The following is a 24,540-nucleotide window of genomic DNA, read 5'->3' as shown; positions in this document are numbered from 1 at the left end:
TTTAAGGATCTATTTTATTTATTATAAGTAGATACACTGTAGCTGTCTTCAGACACCCCAGAAGAGGGCATCAGATCTCATTATGGATGATGTGAGCCATCATGTGTTGCTGGGATTTGAACTCACGATGTTATTAACCACTGAGTCATCTCTCCAGCTCGAAACTTCATTATTAACAACAGAGTGTCTTATTAACACAGAATCCAACAGAAAATTATTAGATACGGTATGAAACAGGAGGATGTTGCATAATTAGAAGTGAAATCTATCAGGGGAATAACAAGCAGAGAAATAGTGATAGAGGTGATCTCCAAGGCCTTGGAGCAGGTTTTATAAGCATGCTGAAGTATTTAGAAGGAAGCGTCAACAAAGAGAAGAGTGACCTATAAAAGGACCCAGATGGAGCTCCTAAAGCTAAATACATATGAAGCAAATTCACTTGACAGACTTAACAGTTCTTAACCACATCTTGAAGATCTGTGAGTTTGAAAGTAAAACACTGGAATTCCCTCAAATAAAATCACAGAAAATAAAACTAAAAGGCACAGGTATGAGGAAGAAACTGCCTAGTGGTTTGTTGGGCAGTATCAGATGGTTCAGCATACAGGTGAGGAACAATGGGGTGCAGTGGGAACCCAGGGAGTGAGAACAGACACAGAGACACTGGTTCAAAGAAATAATGTCTAAAACCTTACCATATTTGATAAATAGATCCTGGTATTTTATGAAACTTGGCAAGAGATATAATTTGTCAGAAAAATCAATTTTTAAGAAGTGCCTTGTCTGTCCTCTATTTTCTTCCTTTCTCTACCCTGCTCCATGAAATTAAGACAGTTATAGGCAATTAAAAAGCTTAGAGAGTTTGTTTCTAGCAGTCCTCTGTTCCTAGAAAAAGAAAAGAAAAAAAAAATTAGTGATTTTTTTCCCTAAGTTTTATTTTTCTCAAGAACTTAACTATTCAAAGCAAAAAAATAGTTACTTGTAGAGTATATATAAAAAAAAGACATGTAGAAGACAACATGATCTCAGCAGCACAAGCTCTGGTGTGCAGATGTGAAATACAGGTGCTGCTAAGTGTATAGCGAGGTGACATCTCAGTGAACCATCATAAACTGAAATAGCCTACTTAACAGCATAGCTGACCAGCATAGTATAGTATGTATTGTTTACCCTTTGGCTGTGTAGCTGATTGAGAAATGTAGCTTGCTGCCACTTCCCAAATCTAGAGGATATGTGACCATGCATCCTTAGCACAGAAGTATGGTTTATACTGAATTTATGCTCTTTTATACTGTCCAAGAGTCAAAAGTCTCATGAATTGAACTCTCAGAAATCATGGCTTGTCTGCACATGGCAGTGTTCTCGCATTATATGTAAAGTACTATATAGTAATATGTACTGTATAAATTAATGATATGTGTTATCATCCCTGGGGCATCATAGTTAGACAGAATGATTTAATAGAGACAGTACTGGAATATTAAAAACTAACGCAAAACAATGATAAAAAATTAACTTGACAGAAAAAGAAAACAACACTAGAGAGTAGACTTATGTTGGGGGAACTTGATGTAATATCTTCACTAAGAAAAATTGGTTGTCCTTATAAAATTAAAATAAGAGTTATATGCCCTAAAATTATCCTTTGGTTTATATTTATACATTCAAGAGAAAGTAACTGTTTATACAAAGTTCATTTATAATTTTAATAAAAATTTGCCAAACTGTGATTTACTCAAATGTTGATCAGCAAGCCAAATCATTGCTGTACTTGTACAGTAAAACACTGTTTAGCAAAACAAAGAGTTGAGCACTAACTCACAGAAGAAAATCTCAAATGTTGCAAGATATTTGATCACACTGTGTATCATGAGATTGGCTATATTTACTGAAAAAAAACCTGTTTCTAGTTGTGTGGTTCAGCCTTTAGTACATACCTTTTATCCCAAACAATGAAGGTAACGTTAGTTTGTAGAAGGAAGCACCCATGTTTGAAAATGATGTCTAATTGAGTGACGAATCAGAGAAAGATGTAACAGAATAGGATATGGTGGCACACGCCTTTAATCCCAGCACTTGGGAGGCAGAGGCAGGTGGATTTCTGAGTTTGAGGCCAGCCTGGCCTACAGAGTGAGTTCCAGGGCAGCCAGGGTTACACAAAGAAACCCTGTCTCGGAAAACCAAAAACCAAACCAAAAACAAACAAGCAAGCAAACAACTGGGCGATGGTGGCGCACACCTTTAATCCTAGCCCTTGGGAGGCAGAGGCAGGTGGATTTCTGATTCGAGGCCAGCCTGGTCTACAGAGTGAGTTCCAGGACAGCTGGGGCTACACAGTGAAATCCTGTCTCGAAAAACCAAAAAAAAAAAAAAAAGGATATGCCCAATATGCCCAATTCTCAGGAGGTCAGAGAAAAGAGAGGCCACTTAAAAGAGAGCAGTGCAGAGAAAAAAGGAGGCAGTTTTACTGGGAGAGTTTTACAGAGACTGGTTGAAGAGAGAACAAGCTAGACACAGGTGAAGACAAAGAGTGAGCCAGCGAATGAGGAGCCAGAGGATCGGGAGGCAGAGGCAGGCGGATTTCTGAGTTCGAGGCCAGCCTGGTCTACAGATTGAGTTCCAGGAGAGCCAGGGATACACAGAGAAACCCTGTCTCTAAAAACAAAAACAAAAACAACAACAACAAAAAGATTGTCATGTTACTTTGAGGCCAAGCAGAGGAATTCAGAGAGAGACAGAGACAGAGACACAGACCGAGAGGTGTGGTGGATAGGGGGGAGCCAGATTGAATCAGTCAGCTTGGAGCCAGAATGGCTGAGTTGAACCAGCTAGCCAGAGTTCAATAAGAATAGGAAAGGGTGAGAGCTTTTATTCAACAGCAAGTCTCAGAGGCTGAAAACATTCTAGGACTAGATAAGATTGTACAGAGGCCAGAAGCTTCCAGGGCTAGGCGTAGGTTAGCAGATGGAGGCAGTAAGCCTGGGAGATGAGGATTACATCAGCAGAGTAAAAGCTACTTTTACATTCAAAGCCATGTTGAGTGAAAGAGCCAGTCACTAAAGAATATATACAATGTGATGATAGTCATTCAAAGTTGTAGAATATAAACATTCTAATGATAGAGTAGTGAAGGACGGATGTAGAATGACTGCAACGGGAACAGACACTTCTTGTAGGTGCTGACTTGATATTCTAATGTTCTTCAGTAAAAACACCCGAATACTTGCATCTCTGTATGTAAATTATCCACCAGTGCTAGGTTGTTCGGGTTTGGAGCATTTGGTTTTTGAGTCTATTTATGCTAATACTTAGTGATATGCATAGGCAGTAAAGATTCTCAGTCAGGAGTTTGTTTCTCTTATGTTGATGTTTTCTGTGCTGTATAGAAGCTTTTTACTTTGATACAATACCATTTGTCAATTCTTGGTGTTATTTCTGAGTTCCTGCAGTCTTCTTCAGACAGTCCTTGACATTACCTGTATCTTGAAATGTCTTCTCTTTTTAGCACCAGCTTTTAGAATTTCTGGATGTACAGTATAAGGTCTTTTATTCATTTTTAATTTATTTTTGTTCAGAATGAGAAGTATATGTCTATTTTGATTCTTCTACATGTGTATGCCCATTTTCCCAATACTGTATGTTGAAGAGGTTATTTTTTCCCTCTGTGTATATTACTATGTGTATTATTGGCATCTTTGCAAAAATATATGATTTGATTCATAATTAATTGTATGGATTTAGTTCTGGGGCTTCTTGTCTAGTCCGTTAACTTGTGTCTGCTATGTACCTGTAGGATACTGTTTTGTTTTTGTTACTGTTGTTTTGTAGGGTAATTCAAAATTCAAAATACCCTCAGTATTGTTTTTGCTCAGGATTGGCTTGGATGTTTGCAATCTTCTGTGCCTTCATGCGAATTTCTAGTTCTGTAAAAAAAGTTACTGGAATTTTGATGGTGATTGTATTAAATAAGGTCATTTTTGGTATTATAGCTGTTTTTTTCAGTGTCAATTTTACCATCCCATAAGCATGGAAGATTTTTCCATTTTGTAGTGTTTTCAGTTTCTACAGTGTTGTAAAATTATCATTGGAACATTCATTTACTTTCTGTTGGATACCCTAGTGTTTTCTTTTCTTTTATTTAAAAAAAAAATGATTGAGTTGTGTTCTCCTGATTTTCTCTTCTTGATATATATGTCTAGAGCCACTACTTATTAATACAAAATAGTACATATATGTGTGTATATATATGAAAGCTACTGATTTTTGCATGTTAATTTTATATTTAGCTATTTTGCTGAATATGTCTGTCCATTCTAAGAGTTGTATAGTAGAGCATTAGCTCTCTTGTGTATAGATCATCTTGTCTGCAAATAGGATAACTTGACTTCTTTTGTTCCTATTTGTATCTCTTATTTCTCTAACCAAGCTGTCACATAGGAGGGGGGAAAGTAGATATCCTTGTCTCCTTATTTAGTGGAAATGCTTTCTTTTCTTTTTTCTTTTTTTTTTTAAGATTTATTTATTATTATAAATAAGTACACTATAGCTGTCTTCAGAGGCACCAGAAGAGGGCATCAAATCTCATTATGGGTGGTTGTGAGCCACCATGTGGTTTCTGGGATTTAAACTCAGGACCTTCAGAAGAGCAGTCAGTGCTCTTACCGCTGAGCCATCTCACCAGCCCGGAAATGCTTTCTTTGTTGTTTAATTGTAACATTCTTTGTTGGTTTATTGTAAATAGCCTTTACTGTTGGATTCTGATAAATGCCTTTTCTGCATTGAGATGATCATGTAGCTTATGTCCTTAAGACTATTAATAGGTTGGTTTTATTGATTTGCATATGCTGAAGTATCCTTTTATTCTTGGAATAAAATTCATTTTGGTTAACATGAGGTAGTCCTAGCCACCTCTGTACCACAGACTCCATGTGTGATACCTCACATATTTTGTCTCAATTATGCTGTTCTCTTCTTAGCCAGAGCTGACTCTTCAGCTCCAGCTGTCTAGAACCACTACTTATTAATACAAAATAGTACATTACCAACCCTGATAGACTCTTCTCCCAAAAACTTTACAAGTCAGGCCTCCATCATGTGCACTGCTTTGAGCATTATCACCTGAGCTCCCTTGGTGGCTCCTTAGGCTTTGAACACTATAGCCCAAAATTCCAAAATTTTCTCACAATCTCATCAAAGTGTGGTCAGTCTGTCAGCAATATCCCACAAACCTGTTACCACTTTCTGTTTTAGTTAGAGTCTCTACTGTTGTGACAGCATATCCTGACCAAGCAACTTGGAGAAGAAAGTGAATTTTAAATTAGTTTATAGTTGTAATCAACCACTGTGGAAAATCAGAGCAGGAGCTCAAGGCAAAAACTCGGAGGCAGGAACTGGTGAAGAGGCCATGGAGGAGTGTTGCTTATTGGCTTACTCCTCATGATTTTCTCAGCCTATTTTCTTTTACAACTCAGGACCTCCTGCCCAGGGGTGGAACTGCGAACAGTGAGCTGGGTCCTCCCATATCAATTACTAATCAAGAAAAATGGAGGCATTTTCTCTGTTATATTCCCTCTTCTCAGATGTCTAGGTTTGTGTTCACTTGACAAAAATCAACTCGTGCATCTATTTTGTCAGACTCTAGTAAAACCCTATCTGCTTACGTTCTACTTCCCTTTCCTTAATAACCTTAAGGCTGCTGTGTCTTTGCTAGTATGGTGTGTTTCTTGCAGGCAGCAGAGAGATGAGTTCTGCTGTTAAATACAGTCTGCTAGCATGTGTCTTGGAGAATTAGTAGCAGTAGCACACAGAGGTGTTGTGGAAAGGTGTGTGTTGTTCCAGTCATTTTTTTATGTTTGCCTTGTTTGGTGCTCTGCTGTTATAGTTTAGCTTTTCTTTCAGTGGCCTCATTGATGTGTTTACTTTCATTTTAATTAAAAAATGTTTACTTCCTTTTAAAATAATTTAAAATTTTTTATTTTAATTTTATGTGTATAAGTGTTTTGTCTGTGTTTCTGTGTGGGTACCACATGTGTACCTGGTGCCCACAAGACCACAAGAAGAAAAATTTCAGGTTGTTGTAAGCTGCCACATGGGTGGTGAGAACCAAACTTGGCTCCTGCTGAGCCATCTCACCAACCACAATTTAAAAATTTTAATTAATGTGTTGTGAAATAGTTCTGCTTAAAACTATTGCCAGAATAATATTATTTTTAAGAAAGTTAAGGAAACATATATTTAACCAACATTTGAAATTATTAATACCCTCTTTTCATTCTTGTCTGAGTTTGAAAAATATTGTATGTATAGTTGTTTTGGAGCAAATTCTGCTTAAATGAAGTATATTTCTACTTTAAGATTTTTGCATACTAACTATAATGTATATTTTTTTCAGACCTTGTATTTTCATAATGTAGATACATCTGAGTAAAATTTAGAGCTCCATAAATGCTTATTTCTATTGATCATGTTTCTGAGTTTAAATGTGTACATTGTGTGAGTGCTTTCCATTTATTTAGTTTCTTGAGTTTTGAGGATAAGTATAAACATCAGTTGTTGGCAACCTTTGTTCTTAAAATTGTAATTCACTAGAAGCTTTCTTTTTTAAATACATGGATTAAAGATTTTGTTTGGACTTCAAGGAAAATACAGATTGTAGGTGATCCATTATCAAACAATTCAAAATAATTATAGGACCCTTAAATTGATTACTATTTAATCATCAAAAGTTTGCCAAACATTTCTTTGTCCTGTTGCGCATATTTTGCTTAGCAAAAAGAGATGTCATGTTGTTTTTAATTGTTTTATTAGTATTCACTGTACATTTTTCTTACTCATGTATATATGAAAGCATTTTAATGTCTCCCTTTGATCAGTTGAAAAGTATAACATTTGTAGGAAAAATTACAATGGTGTTAGTTTGAAGCAGCTACTTTGTAAAAAATTGGGTTAGTCTTTAGTAGTTTTATTCTTTGGAGTTTTCTTTTAAGTTAGAATATATATGAGTCAAATTTTATATTTTAGAATGATGTCTATGAAATAACATAAAAACTTGTTTAGAATTGGTCTTTTGAAAATTATTTGCACATACTTTGAATGATGTTTTCCTTTGTTGCTTTTAACTGGTATCTTTTTTCATGATAAACTGTAAACTGTTGGACTTGCCTAGGTTTTGTTTATAGAGGATAACAAAATCACTCGTCAGCTGATCACTAAATTTTATGCTTTATGTCTAAAATCTTTGCTGCCATTCTTAATTTTTTTGTGTCTTATCATACTAAAATAAAAATTCCGAAAATTTACTGTGGTCTTACAGCATCTTTGAGTGGCATGGGTGATAGCTAACTCTCTAATTGTATCTGGTAGCGTTAGCTTTCTGAACTCTAGCTACATTCAGTCACCTTCATTTCCCTCTAGGCCATTGCATTTGCTGCTTCCTTTATTGGGAATTTTCTCCTTGGAGGTCTATTCATCAGAGACTCCTCTGTGACCAGGGCTCAGAAACACTTTGTCTGATCATAATACAGACAGGGCCTTTTTTTCTGTGCATTTTCTATCCTTAGTATTCAGTATTTTATTTCTCAACTTGATTTTCTTTATAGTAGTAGTTTTTACCATTTCAGTGGTCTTACTTGTTACAAGAGCAGGAATATTATATGTCATGTTTATTGATGTCTGTCCTGCAGCATAGCAGTTTCTTACTATTTGTGAAAATAAATGCCTGTCTTACGTATTACTATATCCACATTCCTTTTTTTGATTCTCTCTTCTAGCTATAAAAGAAAAAATTGGTAGTGGTATTTGCCTCTGATAATTTTAATGAGGAAATAGTATTATATAATGAAGGAGCTATAAAAGTTAGTGCTATGTATGTCCAGAAGTAGATTTTAGTATGTTCTTAACCTAGATCATTAAAGTATAGCATATTAAATTGACAGCATACAAAATCAGAGTAATATGCAAGTACATAAGAGAATTCTCCCCAGCTATTAAAACCAATGAGAAAGCTGCTATTGTGAACTGATATGGAAAGACCAATAAGACACATTACAAGAATACAGTGCCTGATCAGAGCGCTTAGTACACTTTGCTTATGCTTTACCTATAAGAGGTAGAAAACAAACAAACAAATATAGGTATTGCTGTGTATTTATAAAAGTTTTACATGTGTAAGAAGCTAGTAAAGAGTGATTATAGAGCTAAGTGATGATAAAATATATTTGATGCTTGATTTTTATGTTGTCTAGATTTTAAGGCCTGACTATATTATTGATTTAAATTTTTAATAGACAAAAATTAAGATAAACTATTATATTAGATATAATAATTTCTAAGATCTATTTAGGATGCTCATGTTTCTTTTTCCCTAATCCCGTCTCTTTCTATCCCCTTATTCCTCAGTGGAGTAGGTCGAAACTGGGGCTGGGCATCTGCAGGCAGCAGCATCCTGGCTGAATTTGGCACCCTGCACATGGAGTTTGTGCACCTCAGCTACTTGACCGGTGACCTGACTTACTATAATAAGGTTTGCCTCTGTCTTCTTTCTGTTTGGTATAAAGGACTTACAAGTTTGCTGAAAGCTTATTTTCCTCTTTCAGTTATTTTGCTTTTTAAATTTCTTTCCACTTAGAGCATATTTAAAGTATTTATTTAGAAGTTATAACTACTATTTTTATTTAATTCTGTTCCCATTTCTAATCATGTAGCCAGCATGCTAAGACAAAAACCCAAAATTTAATAATTGCAAAGGAAGAGAGGAAATACTGTTTATTTACAGAGTATGTGATTATTCTACTGGATATTTTAAGAGAGTCTTAAAGGTTTTTGTGGGTTTAGTTTTTGAAAGGAAGGTTTGCTTTTTCATTTTCTTTTTGGTGAAGTGGATCTTAGCCCAGGGTCTTGCAAATGCTGACTGTTGACTGTACTACTGGGCTATACCAGATTGTTAGAACTTGACTGTTTAAATACAGATAACTACTGTGAACGCAAAACACAGCTCTCAGCTCAAAAGAAGTAAGAGATGCTTATTTTAGAGCAGAATCTGAGCAGTGTGTTGTGCCCTCCCCACCCCCAGAACAGACTCAGGTTATTGTTATTTCAACATAGTAAGAGTTTCACGGAATCTTTATAATAAGAGAACAAAATAAAATCATAAGTAAAGACCCATCTTAAGCCAGGCAGTGAGTGGCGCATGCCTTTAATCCCAGCACTTGGGAGGCAGAGGCAGGTGGATTTCTGAGTTGCAGGCCAGCCTGGTCTACAGAGTGAGTTCCAGGACAGCCAGGGCTACACAGAGAAACCCTGTCTCAAAAAAATCAAAAAATAAAAGGACCCATGTTAAAATATATTGGTGGAAACATCAGATGTGTGAGTCATAGCAAACTATATCTCTTTGTGGGTCTCAGATGCTAATTGATAATATTTTTAGCCTTTGGACTGATAGAAGCCAGGAGTCTGTTAGGACATCTCAGGAGGACATAATAGTTACAAGGAATTAGGTTATATACAGAGGTAGGTAAGGAGTGGCAATTAAGAGGGGTAAATATACTTTAAGATAGTTTAGTTCTGAACCCAAAATATTCCAACAGTCTGTAATTATGGTATTTTAACTAGTTAATTATGCTTGTAGTACCTTTAACATGGACATGACTGTTTCTTTTTCTTCTTAAGTCCACACTAGAAACAAGTGTTTTAATTGCAGGGGTATAAAATATAAATGTAGACTTAAAATCTTTAGTGGTTTGTTAGTATCAACTGTAAAAAGTAAGAAAGTATCATTTTATAAGAAGATACCTTATGTGGTAGGAACAGATTTTTGTGATTATCTTTGGAGGTGAAGTTCACAGTGAGGCCAGGGTGGCAGCTGGTGGTCTGTATTTCTTGGACTAGAAGGGAGAAGTGTGCCAAGAAGCTAGGAAAGTATGCTTGCAGTAGTCCCATAGGAAGTTCTGTTTGTCTGCCAGCTTCAGTGAGGGAAGGAGGGACAGATGTCTCTGTCACAGGCAGCTCTAGGATTCCAGTCTCAGTTGGCCAGGGAGAAGCAAAGGCTGGAAACCACACTTATATTTGAGTCCAACCTCAATCTTTTATGTCAAAACTTTGTTATGAGTACTTGAGCCAGGAAAACAGATGTGAGTCAGTGTGGTAGTGTAGACCTGTAATTAAGACCTGTAGTCTTAATTCATACGACTAAGGCAAATGAATCTGTTAATGCCAGTGTAGACTCTATGATGAGTTTAAGAGTCTTCTGTCCTAAAAAGGGAAAGAGAAAGTGATGATGAAAAATTCATTCAATAAGAGTAAGTACAGAATTTTTAAAGATTTATCAGAATAAAAGAAGGGAAGGGCCCCATGAAACACCAGGAAAAGAAAAAAAAATCAAAATCCTGCCCAAATATCACCATAAGAAATACATGGATCTCCCATATCCCAGTTTTTATAGAATAAGAATATAAACTGGTCCTACAGTAAGATGTGCTGAGAACCAGAGCAGAAGAAAACATTACCACCAAAAAGACGGCCAAAGTGGAAGCAACACAGGGAAAGCTGGAGCTTGCAATAGGAAGGACTTAGGAGACAGAATGCAAAATGCTGACAGAGGCACTAAGAACACACTGAGAAAGGAAATAATGTGTGGAGGAACACAGACAGTACTACACATAATTTCAGATGTCAGAAAGCCAAGTTTCTCATCTTTCCTATTGTTACTTAGAAGTATCTAAATGTGGCGCGTGGAGTGATTCCCATGGCAGTTGTGCATGATGACGGCCTTACATATGAAAGATTCAAGGGGCGTAGGTAGCAGTCTTAAGCTTCTTCCCAAAGCACCATGCCAAACCCAGCCAAAGAAAAGATGAGGAGAATTACCGTGCTTAAAATTATTGGTGTGCTCAGCTCCAGAAAGCTGAAGTACATGTGCATGCCTGTGAGAAAGCGTGCATTCCAAGTCACTTAGAAGTTACAGAGATTGTGAGTCATATGTGAGGACAGCACAGATACGTTATCTACTCAAAATCTGAGTGATCAAATTTTAGTCTGAATAACTTTTCAGAAAACTAAGAATCTAAGAAATAGAGCACCTCTCCTGCGGCACTGCCTGCTCTCCCACCTGAAAGCCACTCTCAGGTCTGACCAATCTGCAGACAGAAGTCGGGGCTTTGGACAAGTCATCAGCCTTTTAATGTATTTTATGGTTTTTTTTTCTCCCTTAACCTCAGGGAGATCTTTAGGAATTTAAAGAATGCTTTATTTTGAGAGCATTTAAACCCAACAGTTGGATTTTTACTTCATTTACTTCATCACTTATTAAATCGAAATGAATACTTTTCCCAGAGAGTTTTGATTTCATTTCTCTGAAGTTACTTTTATTCTTGTAATATATACAGGGATTCATCTGGATTATATGGGTGTTATTTGTGATGGTATGTTTTATTTTGTCATTTCTATTATTGTTTGAGTTTTAAATAATAACATTCATTCATTAATAAAACTAATGAATCATTTAAGGAACAGAAGCCCTTCCTGACCACCACACACAACAAGGTAGAAGATGGGAATAGGTTCCAACTGAGGGAAAAACCACAAACCGCAGTCTAATGGAAAGCTTGATGATACCTGCTTTTATTAATTACATTCTTCATTTCATTTTGATTAGGTCATGCACATTCGGAAACTACTACAGAAAATGGAACGCCCAAATGGTCTTTATCCAAATTATTTAAACCCAAGAACAGGGCGCTGGGGTCAGTGTAAGTATTTCTAGTATAACTGCTGACTTATTAAAATAGTTATTAAAAAAGTCTTTACTTGATACAGTGAAAGGTGAGCCATGTGGAATTAGAGCCCCAAACCTAGGCCCGATCCCTCTAGTTATCTAGTAATGCTGTTGCCACTGGTGAGTTTCTGATCTCCTTTAGCTACTTAAGTCAGTTTCTGCTTGTTAAAAGGAAGCATTGCTGAGGTGTCTCACAAGGATATTTTCTTTTTGTATATGGATGTACATTGCTGAAATATGGGTTGACAGTTTGAAGGATAATGCATAATAATTATTCATATCTTCCTATAAATAAGAGCACTGCTTGAGATTAGTATTTTTGTATGAGGAGTTCAGAATAAACATAACTGTAAATTTTGGAAAAGGGAATGGTTGCCATTGGATGGACTATGTCTAGTCATTCATTTAAGAAAAAGATATCATGTTCTTCACTAGCTGTTGTGTGAGACTAACGGTAGGGAAGGAATTAGGGTGTGATCTGCTTTTACGGAGTTCCCAGGCTAGCAGAGTAGGTAGAAACACTTAGAAGTGGTTGGCATATAGTGTGATATATGTAATAGAGAAGTATACTAGGTAATGTGAAACTGCAGAAGTAATTCTTCAGCCTGGTGAAAGATGCTAATAGTATCAGGTTAGAATTCATCTTTGAAGGGATTTCAAACAGTAATTGTTCATGTGGAAATGTTGAACTTAAAATTTTAGTAGGTTTTTATAAATGCTATTCTCTTTTTAAAAATAAAGAAACTAAGATAAATACAGGTAAGAATGTTATCAGCCTGAATACCAGGAGCTGGAAAAGGTTTGCCAGGGATTGTCCTGCAGGCTCTTTTCAGCAAGTTGCTCTTAGACCCATCTTGATTTTTCTCATGTAGTTTCCCCTCCATTAGTTCATGGAGTTCACTTTTCTCTTTACTTTGAAGAAAATATTAAAGCTAATGCTCATGCGGAATGAAAATATTTTTGAAAAAGCAAACGGTTGATAGCTGTATTTGTAAAACAAAAATGTAATTTTCTTATGTTATAGATGAGTGACTGGATTGGATGCCTACTTAATAATTTTGACAAATCAGATTGTAAAGTTTACCCCCTTAAGTATTCACTAATATTTGGAATTTCAAATGTGGGAAAATTATGGTCAGTTTCTACAGTATCTCATAGCAGTATATATCTTATATGGTATAACTATTTAAATGTCTAAGATGAAAAACATAAAAAGCTAAATAGTGGTTACACGTGTAATTAGAAGCTTGTCTTACAATGTACAATATAGAGCCAGAAGCGTAAGGTGTCAGACTAATCATATATAAAGATTAATCTACATTTTATAATAATTAAAATGCAGATTTTATAGTAAGAAGATACATTTGAACATATTTGGAAAATGGTTTTCGTATTCTTTCTGTATTATGTCTTATAAGATCATAAGAAATAGATAGATGCTACTTAAAGGTTGCTGATGTAAGAAAACAAAAGTTGGGCTGGTGAGATGGCTCAGCGGGTAAGAGCACTGACTGCTCTTCCAAAGGTCTTGAGTTCAAATCCCAGCAACCACATGGTGGCTCACAACCACCTGTAATGAGATCTCATGCCCTCTTCTGGTGCGTCTGAAGACAGCCAGAGTGTACTTATGTATAATAATAAATAACTCTTTGGGCTGGAGCGAGCAGGGACTGAGCAACCAGGCTGACCAGAGCGAGCAGGGTTGACTGGAGTGAGCAGAGGTCCTAAAAGTCAATTCCCAACAACCAGATGAAGACTCACAACTATATGAACAGCTACAGTGTATTCATATACATAAAATAAATAAATCTTTTAAAAAAAACCCCAAAAGTTAATTCAGAAAGCAAAACATAGATGATGAATAAATCAGTATTGTTTAGCTCTAAAAGTGTTGTGCCTAATATTTGTAAACTGTCTCTGTAGACCTCTACTTAGAGGAGTCTCTGTCTAACTCTTTCAGTGTGCCCATGGTCAGATCAATGCTCTTTGAACAGAGGCACGGATCTTTGACCATTAGTTTGGTAAAGCAAATCAAAACCCCTGTATACCCAGTGTCTCAAAGAGTGTTAATATTTTTATGCCTTCTGGACCTAGCAATTACCTGGTTTATTTCTGGAAAAAATTAAGAGTTATAAAGTTCATTTACTGAACCTAGGAATTATTTGCAGTTGTAATAATTTTGAAACATTCTAAGAAGTTTTTATCCAACAAAACTTTCTATAATTATAGAATGTGAGCATAGTCATTAGACAAATGATAGGTAGGGTAAGCATTACTTTTATACTTATGGAACTGTGCTTTAAACTTTATTTACTGTTTTAATAGGGTTTTCTTTTACAATTTTATGCATGAGGACTGCATCTTCCCTCCTACATTCATGATCTCTCCTTCAGTAATTATTGTTACATGGATCCATGTATGTATGTATGCATGTATGTATGTATGTATGTATGTGTGTATGTATATATGTATGTGAGAGAGGTTCCACCTCTCATCTAGGGGTGAGACCATATGTAATTTCTTCTGTTTGAATTGGCAGGTCTACTGGTGGTGTCATTGTCCTGATCTTGAAAGTTTATGGACATGTTTTCTCTGTTGTGTTGAGAGGATATTATCTAACAGCAGATGTCCCAGGCCTCTGGCTCTTACAATCTTTTCATCCCCTTTCCCATGGTTTTCCCTGAGCCTTAGGTAGAGGGGTTGTGTTATAGATGTATTAGTTGGGCTTGGGCACCTCATAGTCACTTATTCTCTGCATTTTCACTGGTTGTAGATCTCTGTAATAGTCTCTTATCTGTTACAAAATGAATCTTTTGATAAGGAGTGGAAGGTATAAAAAACCAAAACAACGCCCTCCCCCAATAGAAATTACATTGATTTAGGAATCAAGCAGTATATGATTCTTCCAGGTCTATAGATAGTTGACTAGGTTTACAGTATCAGGCATGGATTCCTTCCCGTCGAGCAAGTTTTAAGCCCAATTAGATATTCATCTGGTTACTCCCAAGTTAAAAGTACAGCTGTTGTACCACTGTGGATATCTTGTGTGCCCATCCATTGTTGTGGTCCATTGGCATTACAGCTGGACAGGACTACCAGTTATTTGTGCCCCTACACAGGTTGAATAGCACTATTGGATGCTATGAGAGCCACTCCTCAGGGAGGAGGCTTCCCAGTCAGTCCCAGCTCTACTCCTCCACATCCTCTGTCTGAAACCTGTGGTGTGTTCAGTAATATAGAGCCTTATCTGCAAATTCTGGTAGAAAACAAAAATTAGATTGGTTTAGAAACCTGACAGTAAAACGTAGAAGGCTCCCCTTTCAGAGAGCAGCTGTGGGTATCACTGTACTACCAACACCACCTTTTCTTTTTACTAAGTGATAAAGAAAAAACTTGATAAGTGTTTGAAAGACTAGATTAACTCTTACTTGTATCATCTATGAAAATGATTTGAAAGTGGATTTAAAAAATACAACCAACTTTAAGTGACTGAACTGCAAAGCCCTTAGATTAATATCCACACTAATAGATTTCTCAATATGATGCCAAAATTAGATAACCGTAAGTTAGATATAAATACAATTTAAAAGTATTGTGCATCTAAGGACACTACCATGAGTTAAAAATAACCTACCAAACAGGTTACATACATGATGATGGTATATTTCCACAATATATAAAATCCTGTAACTCAACAAGAAGGCAACATAAATGAAAAATAGACCAAATGATTTGAATAGATATTTTCCCCAAGAAGATATGCAAAAGGAAATAAGTGAAAAGCATTCAGTGCCCTCATGGAAATGCAAAAGAAAACCCCAGTGAGATGGGTACCACCTACCTCACAACCCCAATGAGATAGATACCACCTACCTCACGGCTGCCATCGTGGCTGTAATCAAGAGAACAGAAGCAAGCCTTGGCAGATCTGGGGAATTAGAGCGTTTGTCATTTCTGGTGGTCACTACAACCTTGCAGCTAGGGTAAAATCCTGGCAGTTTCAATTACCAAATGAATAGCCACCAAATGCATGGAAAGCAACCTCAGGTGCTTATATCCCAGCTGCTTTGGCTGTGATTTGTCATCCAGAGGGGCAGTTGCTGGAGACTCTGGCCCTGGGGTGACAGCAGGGAGAGAGTGGAGCACTTAGCATATACAAGAGTTCCAGGGATGGGTAGTAGTCAAGATTACCTATCTTTGGGAACATTACTATCCCCGACTACAACACTTCCCAGTGGGATACAGGTATAAGGTAATTGGGCCATTAGAGTTCTGTTCCAAGAAGGGGTTTTTGCAGAATAAACCCTCTTATATGACTGGCCCTTACTACCCGTTTCCTTTCTGATTCTTTTGCTGTGTTATGATGTAGCCAGATTGCCTTCACTGAAGTTAAGTAGATGCTGACACCATGATCTTGAATCTTCAAAATTGTGAGCTAAATAAACCTCTTTTCTTTATTAATCCTAGCTATAGACATTTTGTTTCAGCAGGAGAAAATGGACATAATCCAAGTGTCTTAACAGGAAATGAATAAACAAAATAGATAGTATAAGTGTTACAATGTAATATTACTCAATGATTAAAAAAGGAAGTAATTACATGTGCTACAATGTAAGTGAGCCCATTGAAAACAATATGCTAAATGAACAGAGACAACCATACAACACACACCAACATACATATATTATCTATCTATCCATCTATCCATCCATCTATCCATCCATCCATCCATCCATCCATCCATCCATATATCCATATGACTGCACCTATGTCAATACTTAGACTCATAGAGACAGAAAGTAGGGTAGAAGTTAGCAGCCCCTCAGTGAAAGAGAAATGAAATTAGATTATATCTGTAACCCCAGCAGTCTAGGGACAAAGACAGGGAGGTTGTGAGTTTGAAGCTAGCCTGAGCTACAGAATAGTTTATGTGAAAATATGTCTCAAAACAAAACCAAATTGACAGGCTGAGGAGAAAGAAAGGCAAGAGGAAAAACAACTTGCTGATATTCTGGCCCTTATTTTATTTTATAATTTTGCAGGGAGGAGGGGGAATGGCAGAAGGGTCTCTGAGAATCAGTCTTCTCTCTGCTTACAAGCTGGGGTAGTTATATAGTGCAGTGGCAAGGCCTGAAAAGTCTCTGTCTCTTTCTCTCTCTCTCTCTCTCTCTCTCTCTCTCTCTCTCTCTCTCTCTCTCTCTCTCTCTCTCTCTCTCTCTCTCTCTCTCTCTCTCTCTCTCTCTCAGTGTTCAGTTGTCTGTGGTTGATGGTAACCAGGGAGCAGTCAGTTAAAGAAGTTTATGTGATCAATAAGCATTTCTCCTGACTGGCCATTACTCAGTCTACAGAGAGGGCAGTCAAGAACCTAGAGAGACAAGTTACTTAACTTCCAAGAGCTATATTACTATGGTTATTGTATTGCCACAGTTCAACCAAAACGGAGGAGTTTTATAAAATGGTTCAGCCCTGACTAACACAAATGAACAAAACAGAACAGTAGAATGGAGAAGAGAATGAAGAGTTGTTCGCACAAGGCTTCAGTTTGTGGTAATGAGAAAGTTTCAGGAATGGATAGTGATTGTGGCCACCTGTTGAACCTAGTTTAGTGAATATCACTCACTAGCACACTTCACAGTGGTGCCTGGGACACCATTTGTATTCACCATAAGAAGAAGCCCTATAAAAAAGGAGAGCTCATTTGTCACTGTTTTTCTCCACAAAATAAATTTAAATTACTTTGCAATATATTCACCAACAGCAGTTATTAATTTTGAGAATGCTACAGAAAGTGCTATTCATTGGGAGTTTTGGCAGGCAGATTTTCAAACCTTAGCAAGTTGCCCTTATATCCCGTCAGCAGCTGCAGCCCTACTAAATTGTCTGATTTGTTCTTTCTTGTGTTTTTGTATGTTTTATATCAGCTCTGGAAAGTGTATCAAATTCCATCATTATCTTGGAGCAGTATACATCTGCCATATCTATAAATAGGCTGCAAAACAAACATTTAATTGAACTGAAAGTTAACCATTCAGCTTTGGCTAACTGTATTATAATTAGAGTGATGATAATGTCTGACATGCACATAGCAATCAGAGAGTAATTGCTAGTAATTACTCTTAGGATAAGAATTTGGCAACAGATATAAAAGAATATCTCAAGGAACCTAAATTTAAAGGCAAATCATTGGTTCTGTTTCTTTTTTATTTTAGTTCTCTCAATTTTAAGTACACTGATTAGCTTATGCCATTTAATGATTTAAAATTAAGCAATATAGGAAACCAGTCACTAGTAGTTCATTAAGTTTTATAAAAGTAAATTTAAAGTTGTTGAAAGATTAGAATGGGTATGATGTTTATAGTTACAGTTCAAACTGGTTTTTCTGCTTAGCAGTTTAAATAAAAGGTTGAACTTCTGTGTCTCTCTTGTTTCTCCTATTTAGCTCTTTAGTATGAAGCCCATATGGGTCATGTTTGTGCTGCACTGGATTTGAAAATGCCTCACACTAGCTTGTATTCTAGAATTCTATTTGGAGCTGCTTCTAGAAAGAGCTTGTTAGAAATGTCCCCCAGATGCCTGACTGCTGAGATGGATGTGTGAGTGGCTGGCAGTTGGGTGTGCTTAAAAATATGTCCTCAGTTTCTGAGTATCAAAAGAAATCATAACATGGTTCATCAGATCTGACACCTAAGCAGTGCCAGGTCAGGGTCAAGTAGAAAAGCAGACACATATGGTTTTAGATCTTAGGTAGACTTTAGATTTCTAGCTTCAGCACAGTTCTCTCCCATGCCAGCTGCCCAGGAGCATAATTGGACCTGTAAGAAGACTAAGATTAATTCCCAAAAACTAAGTAGCTTGTTACATTAGTATATCCTAATAGTAGTTCAGACAGAAAACCACATTTTTCCTGACCCATAGAGCTATGCATCTTCTCCTTCAGTTTCATTTCTTTTGATTCTGTTTGTGAGTTGTTGGTGTTTTGTTTGGTTTTAACTTATGCACTTGTTAATCCTTTCTTATATTTATAACAAATCCAGAAATTGGCACATGACACCAAAGTGCAAAACCCTTTAAAAAAAAAAGTATTCCTTTAAAATACACTTACTGGGGCTGGAGTGATGGCTTAGTGGTTAGGAGCACTGGCTGCTCATCCAGAGGACTGGGTTCAATTCCCATCCTACATGGAAGCTCACATCCATTTATAACTCAAGTTTCAGGAGATCTAACATCATTGAACCTCTGCAGGCACTGCACCATGTGGTTCACAGACACACACGCAGGCAAAACACCCATACACATCATATAAAATAAAATATAAAGTAAAACAAAATCAATAACAAATGACAACAACCCTCCCACTGTTGATCCTGAAGCTTATTTGCCTACTCTTTACTCTTCACTGTTAATCTCTCCTGATGAGACATTGGCTTTAAGGACAACCTTTTGTAAATTTGTACTATCATACATTACCATTCTATAGTGTTATTTTTCTCCAAAATACTCTTCTCTTGCATTTTGTCCTTAGCACATTTCTTTGCCCACTGGAATTCAATCCTCAGAGTTCAAGGTGAAGGGAGAGAACCAGCTCCCGAAGCTTGCCCTCTTCCCTGTGTGCATGCCATATCCACACACTCACACTCTTTTTTTTTTTTTTTTTTTTTTTTTTTTTTTTTTTTGGTTTTTTTCGAGACAGGGTTTCTCTGTATAGCCCTGGCTGTCCTGGAACTCACTCTGGAGACCAGGCTGGCCTCGAACTCAGAAATCCGCCTGCCTCTGCCTCCCAAGTGCTGGGATTAAAGGCGTGCGCCACCACCGCCCGGCCACACTCACACTCTTAATCATAGTCATAAATAAAACTGGAACAGTTGGATACAGTCTCCAGATACATGATATCATATAAAAATTAGAATTTCATCACAATGTTCTTTAAATACAGCAGCCACTTTGTAGACCTCTGCTGTATGTCCATCAGCATCTGTTTCTTTGCTTGAAGCACTGACTTTCTAGGACATTCTTTTGTATTTGTTCAAGTCTCACTTAGATGTGCTCAGTCTTTATGAATTTGCTCTCTATCATATCTGGTCTTGTGAGCCTTCTTCCCAGTGCTGTAATGTGAAATACTGGTTACATACTAACTGTTGTGTGGCACTGTCTTTGAGGAGATGAAAATAAACATCTTATAGAACACCTTAGAGAACCAAGGGCAGACTAAAATAAGAGTACCAATAAAGTCCAGTTTGGTGAATTAATGGATTTTATTGTGATTACTTAGAGAAATATTAGTAAGGGATCTGGAATGACTCAAAAAACAGCTGCATCACCAAAGCCAACCCCAGCATGGATAATAGCTCTTGAAAGCTGGAAACCTTATGTGCATTTCACAACTTGCAGGCAGCTCAACAGCTTGGAGACTTCTTTGCAGAGACAATACAGGTGGTTTGAGCCTCTTCTAGGCATCTCAGCTGTCCTCTGCTTCTTCCAGGCAGTTCTGATTGTCTACTTCTTCCAGGCAGCTTGCCTTGGAAATGAGTCCTCCCTGTTTACCCCTTCTAAAATTTAGACTGCCCATCTGCCTACCAAATCCATACATTGTGTACTCCTTTGTTCATGGATACTTACTGAGAACACAGAATCTGAGCAGACTAGCTGGATGTGACTCATGTCTGCTACATTCCAGTTTTTTGACCTGATTATTTAACTACTTCACATCCGAGTTTCCTCCTCTGTACAGTGTAGGTAATAGCATAATATACTTTATGAGGTTTTTTTTAAGGATTATTTATAAAGTACTTGAAATAGAATCTGATAAATAGTGATGCTTATTGTTTGCTCTTTCTCTTGTTTTTCATCTGTCAACAGAATAAAAGATCTGTGAAGGCAAAGTCTTTTATTCTCTTCTTATCCCTAGTGCCGAGAGTGGGACCTGGCACAGTGAGGCCATTTAAGAAATGTATAGCGGAGCTGGTGAGATGGCTCAATGGGTAAGAGCACCAGCTGCTCTTCCGAAAGTCCTGAGTTCAAATCCCAGCAAACACATGGTAGCTCACAACCACCTGTAATGAGACTGATGCCCTGCTTCTGCTGTGTCTGAAGACAGCTACAAGTACTTATTTATAATAATAAATAAATCTTTGGGGTTGACCGGAGTGAGCAGAGATCCTAAAAGTCTATTCCCAACAACCAGATAAAGGCTCACAACTATCTGTACAGCTAGTGTGTACTCATATACATAAAATAAATAAATCTTTTAAAAAAAAGAAATGTACAGTGAAACTGAAAAGAAGTTTTAAGTATTATCTCAGTTGATGTATTTCTACATTTAAAAATTACGATCATTCTTCAGTTTTCTTTTTATTAATCATTCCATTCGTTTATATCTCAAATGATATCCCACTTCCCAGTTACCCCTCCACAAAAGCCACCATCCTACATCCATCCTCTCCCCCCTCCTCTTTGCCTACATGAGGGTCCTCTCCTACCCACCCACCCACTCCCTCCCCACTGCTCCAGCATCCCCCTACACTAGGGCATCAAACCTCCACAGGACCAAGGGCTTCCCTCCCATTGCTGTTAGGCAAGGCCATCCTCTGCTACATATGTATCTGGGGTCATGGATCCCTCCCTGCACACTCCTTGGTTGGTGGTCTAGTCTCTGGGAGCACTGGGTGGTCCAGCCAGCTGATGTTGTTCTTCCTATGGGGTTGCAATCCCCCTCAGCTTCTCCAGTCCTTCATCCAGCTCCCCCCCCCCCCCATGGGGTCCCTGAGCTCAGTCTGATGGTTGGCTCCAAGCATCTACATCTGCATTGGTCAGTTGCTGGCTCAGCTGAAGACCCACATGCCTTCCAGTTTGCACCAGTGCCTGGAGCAGAGCCTCTGCCCTGGATCCAAACCCACACAGCCCACCCTCCGGTTGCAGTGTCTGCTTTGACCTTCTACCCAGTCCCCCCATTTTTTAAATGTTCATCTTATCTCTAAAATAGCAATGTATCTATCTATTAACATGTATACTTTGAGTCAACTGGCTTTCACGAATTAATAGCTTATTATCCAACTTAGCTTTTCCCTGAATTTGTCATTCTGCTGCCATTGGAAAGGTGGCATCTCTCAGGATTTCCCCTTTCAATAGGCGCACCCAGTAGATAGCATACAGGAAAGTAATGTCAAGAAAGATGATTTAGTTATTTTAAGAAGTTAATAATAAGCATCAAATGCTAAGAAGCAGATACAGTTGAAGGGTAAAGTTACAAATAAAAAGGGAGAGGACTCATGAGAAAGAAACTGAAGTGATCAGGGTTCAGAGGTAGCAGTACTGTTGTAGAGAACAGGTGCTCCGTCTTTAGTAATCAAAGGATAAAGGAAGCACAAGAAATCGAAGGAATTTTCTGCATTATCTTGCCGCCATCTTTCTGTATTTTCTCCCTATTTGTTGTGAGAGAGAAGATTGAACAGTGGGGAACTTAGATTTCAGAAATCTGCTTTAGGTTACAGGAAAGAACTAAATCCAGTCATTATGAAAATGAGAAGAAATTTTAGAGTTTCCTTTGATGGTGGATATATTGAGTTTGGTGTTCAGAGTGGAGAAGGCCACTGAATTGATCCAGAATTGGTGTGTTGATTGAGTACAGCAGAAGAGCCATGGAGCAGCATTTATAAATGCTTGGACAGCAGGTGGCTCCTGTTAATCCCTTCCTGTTCAGCCTTTGCTATATAGAAACTAGGCTAATAAGAGAATGAGTATTTGTGGACATTTGTCCTTCTGTTTTATCTGCCCATCTGTTTCCATTCATGCTCATTCAGACAAGTGCTGCTGAAGGTCATCAGGCATTTAGGTGAGTTACCATAAATGTATGATTTCTAGTTCCTCCTGTGTCACTTCTGGTTAGTTCTGTTACTTTGATAGTTTACTTCCCTAATCTCTGTTCTCTTTAGATTTTCTGCATGATTATACTACACAATCCTTTATTTTGGCTATTTTCAACTTTGTTGACAATTTTAGTTTATCAACTAAAGATATCTATAGCATCAAAATATATGGAGTTTTGAAAATTTTTTGTTTGTTTGTTTGTTTTTCGAGACAGGGTTTCTCTGTGTAGCTCTGGCTGTCCTGGAACTCACTCTGTAGACCAGGCTGGCCTCGAACTCAGAAATCCGCCTGCCTCTGCCTCCCAAGTGCTGGGATTAAAGGCGTGCGCCACCACCGCCTGGCGAGTTTTGAAATTTTAATATGGAAGTCTTTATATTCTAAAAATCTAAGGTAAAAAAAAAGCTTAAGTTTGTTTGGTTTCTTCTAACTCTAAATATCCTTTTTTGTTTCTTTGCTTAAGAACTGCTTTATTAAGATATTAAGATATAAGTAGTAACAAGCTGTTAGAAAATGTTAGTGACAAGTTCTGAAACATCACATGTATGAAGGCCATCATAACAGTCAAATAGGTAACATGCTTACTGCTTCTGATCAATCTTCTCGTGTTCTTTTGTGCTCTTTTTGCCCGTTTTCTACAGCCACGTGTAAGGTGTTTTCTTCATATGGCTTCAGTTATTCTTTATAATTATGTTGAAATTCATCCATGTTGTATATATCACTAGTTTTGAATAATATTTCATTGTGTGATATTTCTGTAATTTGTATGTTTAGTATCTTCTTGGTGGACATTTGAATTGTTTTTTCTTAGGGGTGGCTAAAGATAGCTTGTGTTAACATTCCCATGAAGCCACCACGTGATGTCACTTCTTGTGGGTACCTATCTAAGATGTGTACTTTAAGAAGCCACCAGTTTATTTTCAGAGGGACTATACCATCTTACACTCCCTTCAGCATTACTCTGAGCACCCCCAACCCTCAGGATCCAGTCCTTTTTTAAATGTTTTATTAATTCCTGTGAGTTTCACATTATGCACTCCAGTCTTCCTCATCTCCCCATCCCTGCATATCTGCCCTTTGCCCATGTAACCTCCACCCCAAAATAAAAAAACACAATCGTATAAAAAACAAAAAAAGCATAGAGAACATCTCATCGTGGAAGCTGTAATGTGTCCCAGTGTGTCCTACAGTATATACCTCTGTCTACACATCTTCACTTGCAAATGTTCATTGCAATGAGGCATTGGTCTGGTTTGAGGCCTCTGGCTCCTGTGACACAGTCAATATTGGAGTCACTGGGACTCCTCCCAGTCATTCTGCTGTTGTCCTGTGTCAAAGACTGGCCCTTTCACACACCTCAACCATTCATAGATAATGTAGATTTTGGGGTGGGCCAACTCAGAGCCCTGGATCTGGGCCTGGGTGGTAGCTGAACTGGTCTGGTCAACAAGCTTGGCTCTCCCTTATCCACACCACCAGGGCAAGCTCTCCAGTAGTGCTTGTACCAGGCCACCCAGTGCTACCATTAGCAGAAGGCAGGGTCAGCTGTCCTGCTCTCATGCCCTTGATGCTCATCCACATCCATGCCTTCAGAGCCAGCTCTACTGTGTTGCTCAGTCAAGGTAAGGGGACCACTCTCCCAAATGCAGCAGCCTGTAAGGAACTGAGCCAGCTTTCCCTCCTGTTCTCACACCCTCGCTTGATGCCGTTCCCATCAGGGCCAGCTCCACTGTGTTGTCCAGGAAAGGTGCAGGGCCTGCTCACCTGAATGCAACAGCCAGCTCTCCCATCTGCCTCAGGTGTTGGGTGGGGAATGAGGGGGCCATCAACGCTCATAAGTGCTGCTACTGATGAAGATGGGGCCAGCTCTCCAGAGCACTGCAACCAGTGAGGGGCAGGGCTGGACATCC

The 24,540-nt window shown here is 37.9% G+C and overlaps 1 protein-coding gene across 1 annotated transcript in view; it reads left to right on the top strand.

Moving 5' to 3' along the window:
- Positions 1–24,540, top strand: part of Man1a2 (mannosidase alpha class 1A member 2) — a 136,741-nt gene that overhangs the window by 69,955 nt on the left and 42,246 nt on the right. The window contains exons 7-8 of the mRNA XM_031374978.1: positions 8,398–8,521; positions 11,651–11,744. Coding sequence (XP_031230838.1) covers positions 8,398–8,521; positions 11,651–11,744 — 218 coding nt within the window. The remainder of the gene's footprint in view (positions 1–8,397; positions 8,522–11,650; positions 11,745–24,540) is intronic.

Source organism: Mastomys coucha, unplaced genomic scaffold (genome assembly GCF_008632895.1).
Source record: "Mastomys coucha isolate ucsf_1 unplaced genomic scaffold, UCSF_Mcou_1 pScaffold16, whole genome shotgun sequence".
Classification (NCBI taxonomy): Eukaryota; Metazoa; Chordata; class Mammalia; order Rodentia; family Muridae; genus Mastomys; species Mastomys coucha.
This window is presented reverse-complemented; position numbering and strand designations above follow the sequence as displayed.